Source organism: Nanorana parkeri, unplaced genomic scaffold (assembly GCF_000935625.1).
Source record: "Nanorana parkeri isolate BGI_ZX_2015 unplaced genomic scaffold, ASM93562v1 scaffold1992, whole genome shotgun sequence".
In the NCBI taxonomy this organism is placed as follows: domain Eukaryota; kingdom Metazoa; phylum Chordata; class Amphibia; order Anura; family Dicroglossidae; genus Nanorana; species Nanorana parkeri.
The window spans coordinates 93,497-107,493 of NW_017308260.1; the positions used below are offsets into that span (position 1 = coordinate 93,497).

At 43.8% G+C, this 13,997-nt stretch overlaps 1 protein-coding gene across 2 annotated transcripts in view; it reads right to left on the minus strand.

Annotated features, from left to right (window-relative positions):
• The window catches only part of NPTN (neuroplastin), a 75,112-nt gene that overhangs the window by 25,831 nt on the left and 35,284 nt on the right, over positions 1-13,997 (minus strand). For both annotated transcript variants that reach the window (XM_018572301.1, XM_018572300.1), the window contains exons 3-5: positions 10,064-10,235; positions 3,617-3,714; positions 412-545 (exon numbers count right to left, since the gene is read on the minus strand). In XM_018572301.1, the coding sequence (XP_018427803.1) occupies positions 412-545; positions 3,617-3,714; positions 10,064-10,235 (404 nt within the window). The remainder of the gene's footprint in view (positions 1-411; positions 546-3,616; positions 3,715-10,063; positions 10,236-13,997) is intronic.

Sequence of the window (13,997 nt, forward strand, 5' to 3'; positions counted from 1 at the left end):
ATATATACATATATACATATATACATACATACATACATACACACACACATATACACACACATACATATACACACACACATACATACATATAACCTGTTTGTTCTAAAAAGTGGCAGACAGACAAGTCCACACAGGATTCCTTTCAACTGGATCTTCACATCTCAACAGTAACAAACCAAACTAACTATTTTATTTTAAGGCAAAGCAGTGAATTTGGACACACATACATATACACACACACATACATACATATAACCTGTTTGTTCTAAAAAGTGGCAGACAGACAAGTCCACACAGGATTCCTTTCAACTGGATCTTCACATCTCAACAGTAACAAACCAAACTAACTATTTTATTTTAAGGCAAAGCAGTGAATTTGGAGCCATAATTTAAAATGTTTGTCGTACTTACATTTGCCACGTCATTAACCAACTTGTACCAAAACCAGTCTGGGTGTGGATATCCTACACATTTACAATATATGAGAGCTTCATCTCCTTCATTTTTGTTCTCACTTTTTTTATGTCCAGTGATTTCTGGTGCAGCTGAAAATAACAAAACATCATTTTTACAGTCCATCTGATGACTAACTATGCAACAAGTCATTACCTCTCTTCAAGGCCAAAATGACCATCTTTGTAATCAGGGTGTAGCATAGTGAGAACCTGCAATAATACAGTACATTTACAAAGTATTCAGGCCCCCTTCACTTTTTTCAATTTGGTTATGTTGCAGCCCGATACTACAGTTGTTTAAATTCTTTTCTCATTAATCTACACTCGGTTACCCCATAATGACAAAGTCAAAACAGAATATAAGAAATGTCTGTGAACTTATTATAAAGGAAAAACTGAAATATCACATTGGCATAAGTATTCAGACTCTTTGTAACAACACTTGAAATTTAGCTCAGGTGCCTCCCATTTCTCTTGATCGTTGCGGAGATGTTTCTACACCTTGATTGGAGTCCAACTGTGGTAAATTAAATTGATTGGACATGATTTGGAAAGGCACACACCTCTCTATAGAAGGCATCACAGCTGACAAACACTGCATCAGACCATGAGGTCAAAGGAACGAGATTATTGCAAGGCACAGATCTGGGAAAAGGTTACAAAAAATTTATCTTCCACTTAAGGTTTCTAAGAGCACAGTGGCCTTCATAATTCTCAAATGGAAGAAGTTTGGCACAACCAGGACTCGTCCAAGAGCTGGTTGCCCGGCCAAACTGAGCAATCGGGGAAGAAGGGTGAACCCGATGGTCACTCTGACTGAGCTCCAGAGATCTCGTGGAGATGGGACAAAGTGAAGGAGAACCATCACTGCAGCCCTCCACCGATCTGGCCTTTATGATTCCTCCGTGCAAAACACATAAAAGCACGCTTGGAGTTTGCAAAAAAGCACCTGAAGGACTCTCAAATCATCTAGTCTGATGAAACCAAATTAAACTGCTTGGCCTCAATTCTAAACATAACGTCTGGAGGAAACCAGGCACTGCTCATAACCTGTCCAATACTGTCCCAACAGTGAAGCATGGTGGTGGCAGCATCATGCTGTGGGGGTGTTTTTCAGCAGCAGGGACTGGGAGACGGTCAGAGTTGAGGGAAAGCTGAATTAAGAATGAGATATCCTCAATGAAAACCTGTTCCACAGTGCTCGGGACCTCAGGCTGGGCCTTCCAACCATCCTAAGCACACAGCCAAGACAACACAGGAGTGGATTAGAGACAACTCTGTGAATCTCCTAGAGTGGCCCAGCCAGAGCCGTAATGTGAACCCTATTGAACATCTCTGGAGAGACCTGAAAATGGCCGTCCGACGGTCCCCATCCAACCTGACTGAGCTTGAGAGGATTTGCAAAGAATGGCAGAATTTCTCCCAATCCAGGTGTGAAAAGCTTGTCACGTCATACCCAAAAAGACTTGAGGCTGTAATTGCTGCCAAAGGCAATTGCTGCTTCAACAAAGTACTGAATAAAGAGTCTGAATACTTAAGTACATGTGATATTTCAGGTTTTTTCCGTTTAAAAAATTCAGACATTTCTAAAATTGTGTTTTCACTTTGTCAATATGGGGTACTGAGCGTAGATTAATGAGAAAAAAAGAATTTAAACAACTGTAGTATTGGGCTGCAACATAGCAAAATTGAAGAAAGTGAAGGGGGTCCGAATACTTTCTGAACTGAGCTAAAATGAAATCATTGAAAAAGTAAAATTCTATTTCTGTGCACAGAAGGCTTAAAAACTACATGTCAAGTAGATCAAATTAATGTATCTGACATTTATTTTCTCTAACGGACAGCTTTACTGCTGCATAACAGATAAAGATTAGGCCCATTTGTACTGCAGACTTTTACCACCCCCCAAAAAGTGATCTGTGGTGGACTGCTTTTCAGGGAGCAGTTAAGTGGCTTGTTCTGTTTTTTTATTTTTGGATCCAGAGAGGGATTTTGCATTGCACTACCATGCCACAACCACATGGCAAGCTGTTGGCATGTGGTTGCAGCACAGTCCTATTGATCTCAAAAGATAAGTTTGACAAGTGTCATTGCCTGCCAAAAAGTAACATGCTGGATAAAATTTGTATGTATTCCAACTCAAAACGGCCACAATATTAGGTTTTAGGTGGGTGGTATAAACGCAGACCAAATGCCTGTTTTTATTGCTCCTTTGCTGCACATGTAAAATGGGGCCTTATACATGGCCCCTGGTGTATTTAGGGAGATTGGTTACCAAAAGGAGACCTTAAAAATGCCACTTGCCTTGCTGCTTCTGATTTCAATACTTCCTTAGTCATTGAACAAATAGAAGTATGTAGAACAGGTATTCTGTTTGCTGCTCACACATTTCCAGGTCAGCGATTATGGAAATACTGAAGCTAGCGATAACTAGGAAGCTAGCATTTTCAGATATTAACCAATTAGGCTGAAATTAGAGGTGCACCGGAATAGAAATTTAAAAACCGAAATAAAAAAAATTGTCAGGCCGAAAAAGTCCTCTATTTTTCTGCAGCGATCACTGATCACTGACTGCTTGTACACTCTCCATTCTGAAACATACTGTCACAGGAGTGTGAGCGAGCGGAGCAGGGAGGAGAGCTCAGCCTCCTGTGACAGCACGGGCTGTCTCCGCCCCCACACCACTCTGCCGGACTGTGATAGGTGGCTGAGCGGTGTGGGAGGAGAGACCCCGGCTGCTCACAGCGCTCTTCTCCCGCAGTGCTCGGCCAGCTGTCACTTTCTCTCCTCCCCGCTGGGACACAGAGCAGTGCCCAGCGGGGATGAAAGAAACAAAGAATTCAAGTATTGCTGTCCAAACTGTAGAGACTGATCCTTTCAAATGCTGCTGATTAAGGCAATCCATGAATCCTGATTGCTTGGATTCAAAAAGTCTGAGGCTCTGCAAACTGTCCAAATCTGCAAGCACATATTCAGGATGACTAAACATCTTCAGTGCAGAGGAATCAAAACAAGGAGCACAGGGTTGGTCACATATTTTCATGCATAATTGACAAAAAATATATATAAAATCTTCTGACCAAATTTAGATTGGAACATTTGCTCTATTTGTACCATTGACATGTCACAAAGAAACCAGTTTTTCTCTTTTGGATGTCTACCTTTCACTTCAATGGTTGCATTGACTGATGGAGAACCGCTGGAAAAAGTAAATACACACAAATATTCTCCTGAATCGTCAGCTTTAGGTTTGGGGATCCTATAACCAAAACAAGCATTGTATGATTAGTTGTAATACAGATAAGTCACAACAGGCTGGGAGAATATTAATGCAACACATTTGTAAAAACTGACCAAGCCATAATTACAAAAGGAAACTACAATATACAATACAGTAACGAGGATAAATCAACGATTTTCAGGTTTTTGCAAAGTGAAACGGAAGCAAACAAAGAACATTTGCTAAACCACCATTTCTTTTGCGTTCATTAAAGGAAACAGCGCAGATCATAGAAGAAGTGGAACCACTGGGTTGCAGCGTCACCTGCAGGAGTAGGACGCTCGGCACAAACACAAAACATTCTAGGGGCGGCCTCTGCTGGTGACCAACCCCCAGTTTTATGCCAAGCGTTTTTGTCCTTTTATGCTACTTTTTAGATCTTTAAATACCAGCTGGGTGACACACTGGATGTTTTTAGGTCTTTGTAGTCCTATCCAGCGAGCACATGTAGATCATCATCACAGCAGGATTGCCCCCTCCTACTTTACCCAGCATGCTTCAGTTTGTAAGAAAGCAGTACAAGGATCAGCAAAACAACACAGAAAGGTGGGGAAATCTTGTTGTTTCACATCCATTGAGTGACACAGGAATTCTTAAACTGTCAGGATGTCCAAAAGCGATCAAACTGTGGGGTGGGCCAAAGCCACTAACAGGCCCACGAAGATTTTGAAACTCAGCAGTAATACAACGCATTTGAAGGACCAAAGCCCAAATAAGAGCCATTTGAGGAGAGAATCCAGCTAAATAGGTGACCTACCACTGATAAAGATTAACCTGGCATTCTGGACTAAAACAGGAACCACTACCAGGGCAATCAATCTTCCTGAAGGACCTTGAGCCCAAGCCAGCAAGGGCAGATACACCCAACCATAATTCAAACAAGTGGAACATATAACCTGAAAACAGCAATTAGACCAGACCAAATTGTGGTCAATTGGACAGACCAATGGGACAGCACCCAGAAAACAGGTTCTTGAAGAAAATGTGATCTTCAAACGTCCAGGGAGATGACCAGCCAGTCTACCTAGGAAAGGCCTCAGCCTTAACCCCTAAGATCAGGGAAAGGAGATGGAGGTTTTTGGTTACACAACTGAAAACACAGTCAGCCAATAGAGCTTGTTGGGTCCTCACTGTGTGGAATCTAAAATGGGATGGTGAATGACCCTGTGACACGCACTATTCAATTTTAGATGCCACACAATGATGAATCATAGAGGAAAGATAGAGGGACCAAGGAGAATCTGTGCAAGGCTAGTCAGAAATGAGACATCACACCCTCGGCTGCTGTGTGACAACATCCGCTGGACAAAGACAAGCAGCAGCCAGCCAACGAATATCCACAGGTGGCCCTGGAATGACAGCAGATCCCTGAAAGTCTGCCTAACGGAACCTTGAACTGAAAACATGATTCTAAGAACCCTCTATTCTGCTCCTTGTCAGAACAGCATCCTTGGCTGAGAAATGAGGCACAGTATCTTAGCTACAGTGCCAAAAGCATTCACAAGATTGAGGCAGAAATAGGTTAGGGGTTTGACATAACACTTTCAAAAGGCTGAAAATAAGCCACAAAAAAAAAGCACCCACCTCCTGGTGACCAGGTCATGTGGAGTCCTCTAGACATATCTCCCACATAGGGGCATAGGTGGTGTCAGTAGCAGCACTAGCCTAGACAGACATGGGCAGCACCCAGGTACAGAAGTCTTAGATGTGGGGACCAGCCATGAACGAGATCCTGTTGGTGATACCTGGATTGGACACAAGCCAGGCAGAGCAGTCAAGGGTGTTACACCCCCTCGCATCATCCCATGGAGTGACCAGGTTATTAGACATGGAACAGGGAAGTAGGGTTCCTAACAGCACTAAGACATGGTGCTCTCAGGAGGATCCCACAACAAAGCAGGAGCTGTCTGATGTGGGGAATCAGACCAAGGTCCCAAGTGTGACAAGAGTCCACCTCGGGCTGAAAGGCAAAGGCACTTTGTTCACACCAAGAGACTGAGGTGCAGCTCCAGGAACTACATGATCCAAAGGGGATTTCCTGGATGCCTTGATAAGTCAGCCATAGGCCATAGAGGTAGGGGCTGAAAAGCATTGGAAGGGGAATTTCCTAAAACTGGACCAGACAAATCTGGAGCAGTTGTCTATGGTAACCTATCGGCTTCTATCTTTCTTTTTCAAAGCTTAACTAAATAAACTGAGAAGAGAAGCATATTTGTTACTATGGGCAACTGCTCCAGATTCTGCCTGCTCCAGTTTTGATAAATTCACCTTATTTTATATTGTTACATGTTTCCATTTACAGAACAGAATTTGAAAAAAAAAAAACCCATAAAATTGCTGCTTACAATTTAATTTCTTGAAATAATTGAATTTTTCCTCTGAAATTCAAGCGGGCTGGAGAGGTTAATGTTTACATAATTAAAAGGAGAACTAAGAGGCGAGTGCTTTTCACTCACCTCATAGTTCTAGCCAACCTGTGACAATGACACTGTCACAGGTCGGCTCAGTAAATTGGGAGGTGAGCGAACACATACCGGCGTTCGCTCACCTCTCGATCCTGTCACGGCTTTCTGCTGTGACAGGGGAGGGGCTGGATTCCCCCCTCCCCACTCTGATCCGCCAGCGCTGACTGGCGGAACGGATGGGGGAGGGGACGGGTACAGCTGGCTCTGCCTCTAGATAGGCAGAGCCAGCTGTTAGTCACGCAGCTGGGCGGATCCCGGCACAATTGTCGGGATCCGCTTCAGCGTCTCAGTATACCGCGAGCAGCAGCTCACGGTATACTGCGGCGTCTCAGTGTAGCTCGCGGTATACTGAGCCTAGGGTGACGGGAGGACGCTAGTTTGTGTCCTCCCGTTACCCTAAGGAGAACTATGGGGAAAAGCCTTAACCCCATAGTTCTCCTTTAATCCCATCTGTACGGTGCTGGCAGATCTCGTTCAAAGTTGTAAACTAGATTTGAATACTGTCTGTTCAAAGTCCTGCTCCACAAAGATATCTAAAAAGGTGAAAAAAAAAATCTTTTTTTCCCCTTAGATACACTGAGTGGCCAGATTATTATGACCACCTGACGTTTGTAGGCAAATTAGCTATAATTAGCTATAATTTTGCGCTGAAGTTGCTAGAGGGCCAGACCATTATAAATAGGGAAGCAGGTTGTTTACCACGACAGTAGAAGTGATTTTTCTCTGAAGATATGGGTAAACAACGCGATTTAACAGCCTTTGAACGTGGGATGATTGTTGGCGCTCGGAGCCATGGAGCGAGTATCAGCAAAACAGCAGAATTCATTAAATGTTCAAGAGCAGCTGTTGTTAAAGTGTTTAAAGACTGGACTGTCAGCCGAAAATCTGGGTCTGAACGTGCGAATTGTGGCCGTCAGCGACTAGTCAATGTTAGGGCAGAACGGAGGGGGGCAAGACTGGTACAAGACCACAGAAGGGCAACAGTGCAGTGTCAGATTCCTCACATCACCTTTCAACATCTCGTGGCGTCACAAGGCCCAACGAAGTCATCTCGTGGACGAATGAAGTACTGATGGGGTGGTCATAATAATCTGGCCACTCAGTGTATATGCGAGATGTCTTACCTGCCAAGGATTTGTGTTTCTGTCTGTGTATATGCTGTGTGTATAGAACACAAACTCAAGTTTGACTGCAAAAGTGGAAATTAGGGATGTACCGATACCATTTTTTCCAGACCGATTACCAGTACCCGCTACTTTTCCTGAAGTACTCACAGATACCAATCAGATACTTTTTTTTTTATAGTGTCCTGTGAGGACTAAAAATTCCAGCAATGCATTATATAGCAAAGCAGACTGGCACCGGCTATGGAGAGCTACAAATCCCAGCAATACTTTATATAGCAATCTACATACTCTGTGCTGCTCTGGGTTGAAGGCCTGATTTCTGCAGCGGAGGGTCTCAGCAGGGGCCTGGGAGGGTGCGGGCAGCAGGGTTCCACAAGAAAGAGGAAAAATCGGTGGGCCATCGCTGTCAACAGACGCTGCATGGTTTACAGGAAGGCTTCCGGGTCCCCAGCAAATGCGGAACCTCAGGCAGCCACTGAGTTTAAAAATGAAAGTGCCGTATCAGTGTTTAGTATCGGGGCATTTTCACGAGTACGAGTATCGGTGCATCCATAGTGGAAATCCACATGGTCTTAAAGCAGGAACATTCTCTACAGAGACGGTTAAAGTCTTGTTTAAACAAGATAGCTGGGTCTAGGACAGGGGCAGCGCATTTACTAAGGAAACTCTCTTCCACAGGGTAAGTAAGCAGAGAGAATTTCAGGAGGGGGACTGTGAAGGGAAAGGAGAGGGGGCCTACTTGTGTCCCCTGCGATCTGTCTGAGGACTACAAAAAGGTCAGACATTTTCACCATGAATTCAGCCATTACTGAAGTAAACTCTTCTTTGCATGGCAGAGTAGGGAAGAGTGCCAAGGAGAAACCCGAGGTGGGTAGCAATGGGGTAGCAGAGGAGAGAAGGGCTAGACTGGACCTTTACCAGAACATTTGTTTGTCTGCGTGGCCTCACAACCTGCACCCAGATATCCCCACGTGTATTATGTACCATTGCGCGAGAGTAAAACCCCCAAGTAATCACAACTGCGGAGGCTGGAAAACGCATTATGTCCCAACATTGCAGTGCAGAAGCAGTGATCCAGTGAAGCAGTACAGAGACCTGAATCCCCTGTGCAGGATTGTAGTCAAAGCAGCAGCAAAGTGTGGCCAGCTCAGCCCACGCCAGAAGGAATATGGTGGGTGCTTGTGCAGTACAGCACCCCAGAGAGAGGCTACCTGAAATATTGGTGCCACATTTGAAAAGGGCAAATCCCTTCCCCAAACAGCTGCTACACTGGACACCTCTTGCAGGGACTAGCCCTGACTTGCCTAGTTCAAGAGCGGGTGTGACTAGATGAATGTCACAACCGTTTAGGGCACATGCCTCATCCAATCTCCCTCCCAGTGGGCATACCTGGCTCCACCGAGTTGGACCACAGCCCTGGACCTCTATAGCATCCAGCCGCAACTGCACGAGCTGGTAAAAGCCCTGAGGGTGTGCTTTTAAAAAATGTAGTGTTATTAAAGTTTAAACATTTTTCTCGTTTTTAACTGATAAGCCTCCTATGTGATAGCAGAGTGCAGGTGATATCTTTTCTTAAAAAAGGAGAACTATGGGGTTAAGGCTTTTCCCCATAGTTCTCCTTAGGGTAACGGGAGGACACAAACTAGCGTCCTCCCGTCACCCTAGGGTAGTAGCTCGTGGTATATTGAGACAACGCAGCTGAAGCGGATCCCGACAATTGTGCCGGGATCCGCCCAACTGCGTGATTGACAGCTGGCTCTGCCTATCGAGAGGCAGAGCCAGCTGTCCCCGCCCCCTCCCCCGTCCGTTCCGCCAGTCAGCGCTGGCGGATTGGAGCGGGGGGAATCCAGCCCCTCCCCTGTCACGGTAGAGAGCAGTGACAGGATCGAGAGGTGAGCGAACGCCGTTATGTGTTCGCTCACCTCCCGATCTACTGAGCCGACCTGTGACAGTCTCATTGAAAACCACTCACCTCATAGTTCTCCTTTAAAGAAACATTAGGGGTCTAGCAGTGTATAGAAGTGATGAGGTTTACAGCCTCCTGAATCACTTCTATGTGAAAACTGGCAACTGGAAGTAAAAATATAAACTAAAGCCAGCCATACACAGCTCAAATTTCAAACTGTGGGTGTCCCCGTCAGCCTCACAAACATCAACTGAAAAATCAAAATATGAGGAACTTGTACCCAGAGGAGAGCAATCTTACATTTATACAAGCCTTTACTTCTTGCGTTAATGGCCATACAAAACACATCGATTTGATGAAACAAATGCTTCAATATTCTGATCAAATGTAGCAATTTGTCAATTTTCACTAGATTTTCTTTGCTTTCAACTGATTGTGAGGGATCAAAACAGAAGATGAAAGTGACAGAATGAGCTGGAGAGTTCTGAATGTTTATATAGGAGGATATCAAGTTAAAATATTGCTTTTACTTTACAGTCATTTGTCATTTCTGTTGCATTAAACCATTTCAGTTATCAGAAAAATTACATATAAAATTGGTGCAAATGCACTTTAATATATTTGTAGTCTAACCATCTCATGAGTGGCCACAGTGATTCTAGCTAGAAAAGCTTTGACTACCCCAACCCAAAATGTATAGGCAGTCACATTGCTGTTGGTATGTTTTGCTCAACATATACATTAAGACTTTGTGCATGCAAATGGCATGTCAACATATTGTATATATGCCCTGGAAATGTGAAGATGCTATATGTCCATCACACACTTACTTGTGTTCCATTGCGGATGAATCTTTTTTTCGAGAGTCCGCTATCTCCACTCCATTCTTGGTCCAGTAGGTGATATTGACGGACCCAAGGCTTCCATTTTGGGTGAGGTTACACTGTAACAAAATGACGCCAGACTTTATCAAAACATCTTCACTGGCATTGATCAGTGGCCCTGAAAGAGTAATGCGTCAGTAATGATGATTAATACGATTTGTATAATTAGCTGTGCACAGCATATACCCTTCATTGACAACAACATAAATATATAATGGTCAGTTTCCCAACAACTCATTTAATATTACACACAAGGACAATGACAAACATATAATGGAGACACAAAATGTCAAAAGACAACATACAATCATTTCCCCAAGATTCGGAGCTCACACTTATTTTAATGCTTAATCTCATTTCTGTAGATACGTAGGCTTTCCCATGTAACGAACAAGATTAAAATACCTGCAGCAACATCCAGGAGCCTCACTTAGGCCAAACCAGGGCCATTTTGACAGGCAGAGCTTTTGGCATATCCTGCCTCCTGAAAATTCAGATTGCCCAGTAAAAAAAGCATATCATAGTGATGGGTCCACAGTAAAGATAGAGAGACTACGCAGAAGTAACAAAAACTTGCATAATAGCCTGGCATGCCAATGACGCAGGTATGTGCATCGCTGCAACTTGCAGGCACCCTCTGTCCACACTTCAAACCGGTCAGCAATTTTTGGCTTTGTCCTGATTAAATATTAACTGCCCAGACAAGGACTCAAATATGCAAAGAAATATATGAATCTTAATATTCTTGTGCCAAGTTAGCTTTGTTGCTTCAACTGCTCATTACCTTTCACAAAACTCAAGATATTTGACCTGTATTTACATTTTTATATTGTTGAATCCCAATTAACAACATTTTGTTTACCTGTTATGCTGCATAACAAGAATATGCCATTTGCCTTGTTATGGTGCGTGTTTACTACTGTAAAAGCTGTCCTGTGTAGGCAGCATGCTGTAGAGCTGGACCGCTGCTTTCACACAGAACACATCAGTCCGGGTCCACAGGCCTGATACTTGCCCTGCAAAGCACTTCATCAACACTCATGCTCCCCGAGCAGCGTTATGTCAGTTATATCTTGACAGATAAACTTCCCACACCCATGAACTGCAGGTGACCTACTTTTCTTCAACTCTACAAGTATTATTTTAGGTCGTTTTAATGAACTTAAATGCACTTTGCCCATTTTTCATGAGGTCAAACATTTGTGTTTTTTGCAGCGCCTCTATTCAAAAAGAGTAAGAAAATGCACATGTCAGTCTGTGCACATTGTTGTAGGGATGAGCTCAGGTTCTGGCTGAACCCAGGAATTCACATAAGCAAAGGGGCGGGATGCAGTGACATAATTGACCTTTTATGGCTACATACCTATATTTGGTAATCAATTACCCAATATTGTCATGTGGCCTTAAAAGTAAATGACATCAGTACAAGCATCCCACCCCTTTGTTTACATGCAGCTACAGGGCAGAGAATGCCCAGACAGCAGCTGATTGAGTGGAAGTGGCCATGACACTTCCTTGTTTGGAGAGGATTAGGTTTGGTTCGGGTTCAATCTAAACCTGAGCTCATCATCTAGTTTATAGGTATGCGAAAGTCTCTCCATATATCAACTTGGTTTATTTTCAGTCCCCAGAAGCATCTGAAACTTTCATATCTATAAATGCGATTTACTGCAATTAGCATGAAGTGTTACATAGAGTACACGTTTACTGTCCTTTTATTTATCAGATTTTACAATCTATATTTGGCTGTTTTTGCACTTAGAAAAGCTAAGAGTGGCCATACAAAACCTGATTATAGCTCAATCTGAGCACTGCTTTCGATGATCCGGTTTACCTATGATGCAATCAAAAGCACTTCTGGTCTTTGGAAGCACCCATGACACAAAAATGCAACTTATAGGGAAAAAAAAATCTCTGCTCAAGAGGTACTGATCCATCCCTTTTCTATGTGGAAAAGAGAACAAAAAAAGTGAACCACACATGCGCCATATTACAGCAGAACATCCATTCAGGTTTAAGGATGGACAGATGTCTCATTGTCACTGATTCTATGTGACACATGTTCCTGTGGAAAACCAAAGGCTTGTAGCTGAAATGTAAATTTGGATAGTGATGGCAAATAGGATCAGGGGTGTGGACATTTAAAAAAAAAAAAAAAAAACTCCTTTAAAAAGTACTAAAGCGGGGATCCAAACCACTTGTCCCTCATAACAATCTACTTGCCCTGATACAAAAATAACCAAAACCGTATTTAACCATGATAAGGAAGCACTGCTTATTGGTCAGCGTGGTCTGGTGACCGAGTGCTCGCAATTTGCAAGGAAAATTGAAAATCTATAGTGCAGGGCAACACTGGACAGCAGTATGGGGTACAGATCGTAAACCCGCGCCAGCGAGGGGAAGGACCGTTTGCTGAAATGTAAGTATAGCCGGGGGCGTCAGATTTTATCGGCTAATTCCATGTTCCCAAATTACTTGTGAAAGTTAACTTCCCTTTAATGCACATTGTGTGTGTGTAAAGGTGGCCATACACTGTACAACCATCGCAAGACCTTAGTCTTGCGATGGTTGTAAAGTGATTTTAAAAAAACGTACGATCTGCCCATCTTGGACAGGCAGATCGTACTCTCGATCATCGCAAGCCCGCCCCCCTGAGGGGCGGGCTTCCGATGACCGCAATGCTGAACGGGCAGTGTGTGCGTGCGCACACCGGCCCGTTCGGCATTTGTCTCCCGAGCACCGTTCAAACCAGCTGAAAATCGTTCGATTTTCGGCTGGTTTTCTAGCGTGCTCCTTAGACAAAAGACGTGCGACCGTACAGTAGAAACGGTCGCACGTCTCCGTTCACACTGCTCGATTCTCGTACGATCGCGGGATTTCCCGCGATTCTCGTACGAGAATCGAGCAGTGTATGGGCACCTTTAGAGAGCACCGCAATATGTCACACTGTATGCCTAGCCCGATTCCCGAGCTTCCAGTATCAGCCGGGAAGCCGTTTCCTTGCCCCCTCGTCACCAAGTGACGAGGAAGCATGGAGCAGGATTTCTGGCCAATCAGGAAGCCGGGCGCTGTGTAATTACACGTCTCCCAGGTCATTACCCTGGCTTTCCGATTGGCCAGAAAGCCAACTTCATGCTCCCTCGCCACCTGGTGATGAGAGAGCATGGAGCCTGCTTCCCGGCCAATCAGGAAGACAAGTGACATGTAATTACACAGCGCTCGGCTTCATGATTGGCCAGAAATCCTGCTCCATGCTTCCTCGTCACTTGGTGACAAGGGAGCATGGAAACGGCTTCCTGGCTAATCAGGAAGCCAGGTGGTGAGTCATTACACACTCCTTGCCATCCTTAATGCAGTATCGGTACTGATGAGTATGGAGTAAAAATATCGGCACTCGTACTCGAAAAAACTGTATCAGTGCATCCCTACCCTTTATTAACAGAAATATTTACCAAAGTGCTTAAGGCTACCCACATTCAAGGGGAGTTTTCTAGACCTGCAGCTTCTGTCCCTCCAGAAAAGGTACTGGTTGCAACATGACATTCACTTTATTATTACGGAAGAATGTATGCTGTTTGAATGCATTATCTACAGAATGCAGCAATAGGATACTTAGCATGGATGCCCTTCCTTATGCAAAACAAAATTGCTCATCTATCATGATCTGCACTTTATGCAGTCGATACACAACAGCTCGTGTTGAGTTTTAAACAAATACTATGATCTATGTTCATTTTAGTAGAATATTATCCCTTGTGCAGGTGGGCTTTGAGCTAAGCCTTGGTATGTAGTATTATACAGGTTTCTTTTATTTTAATAAAACACTTTTGACCTGAACCACTATTGAAATGTAACAGTTTTGTTGTTAAACTGCAAGGCA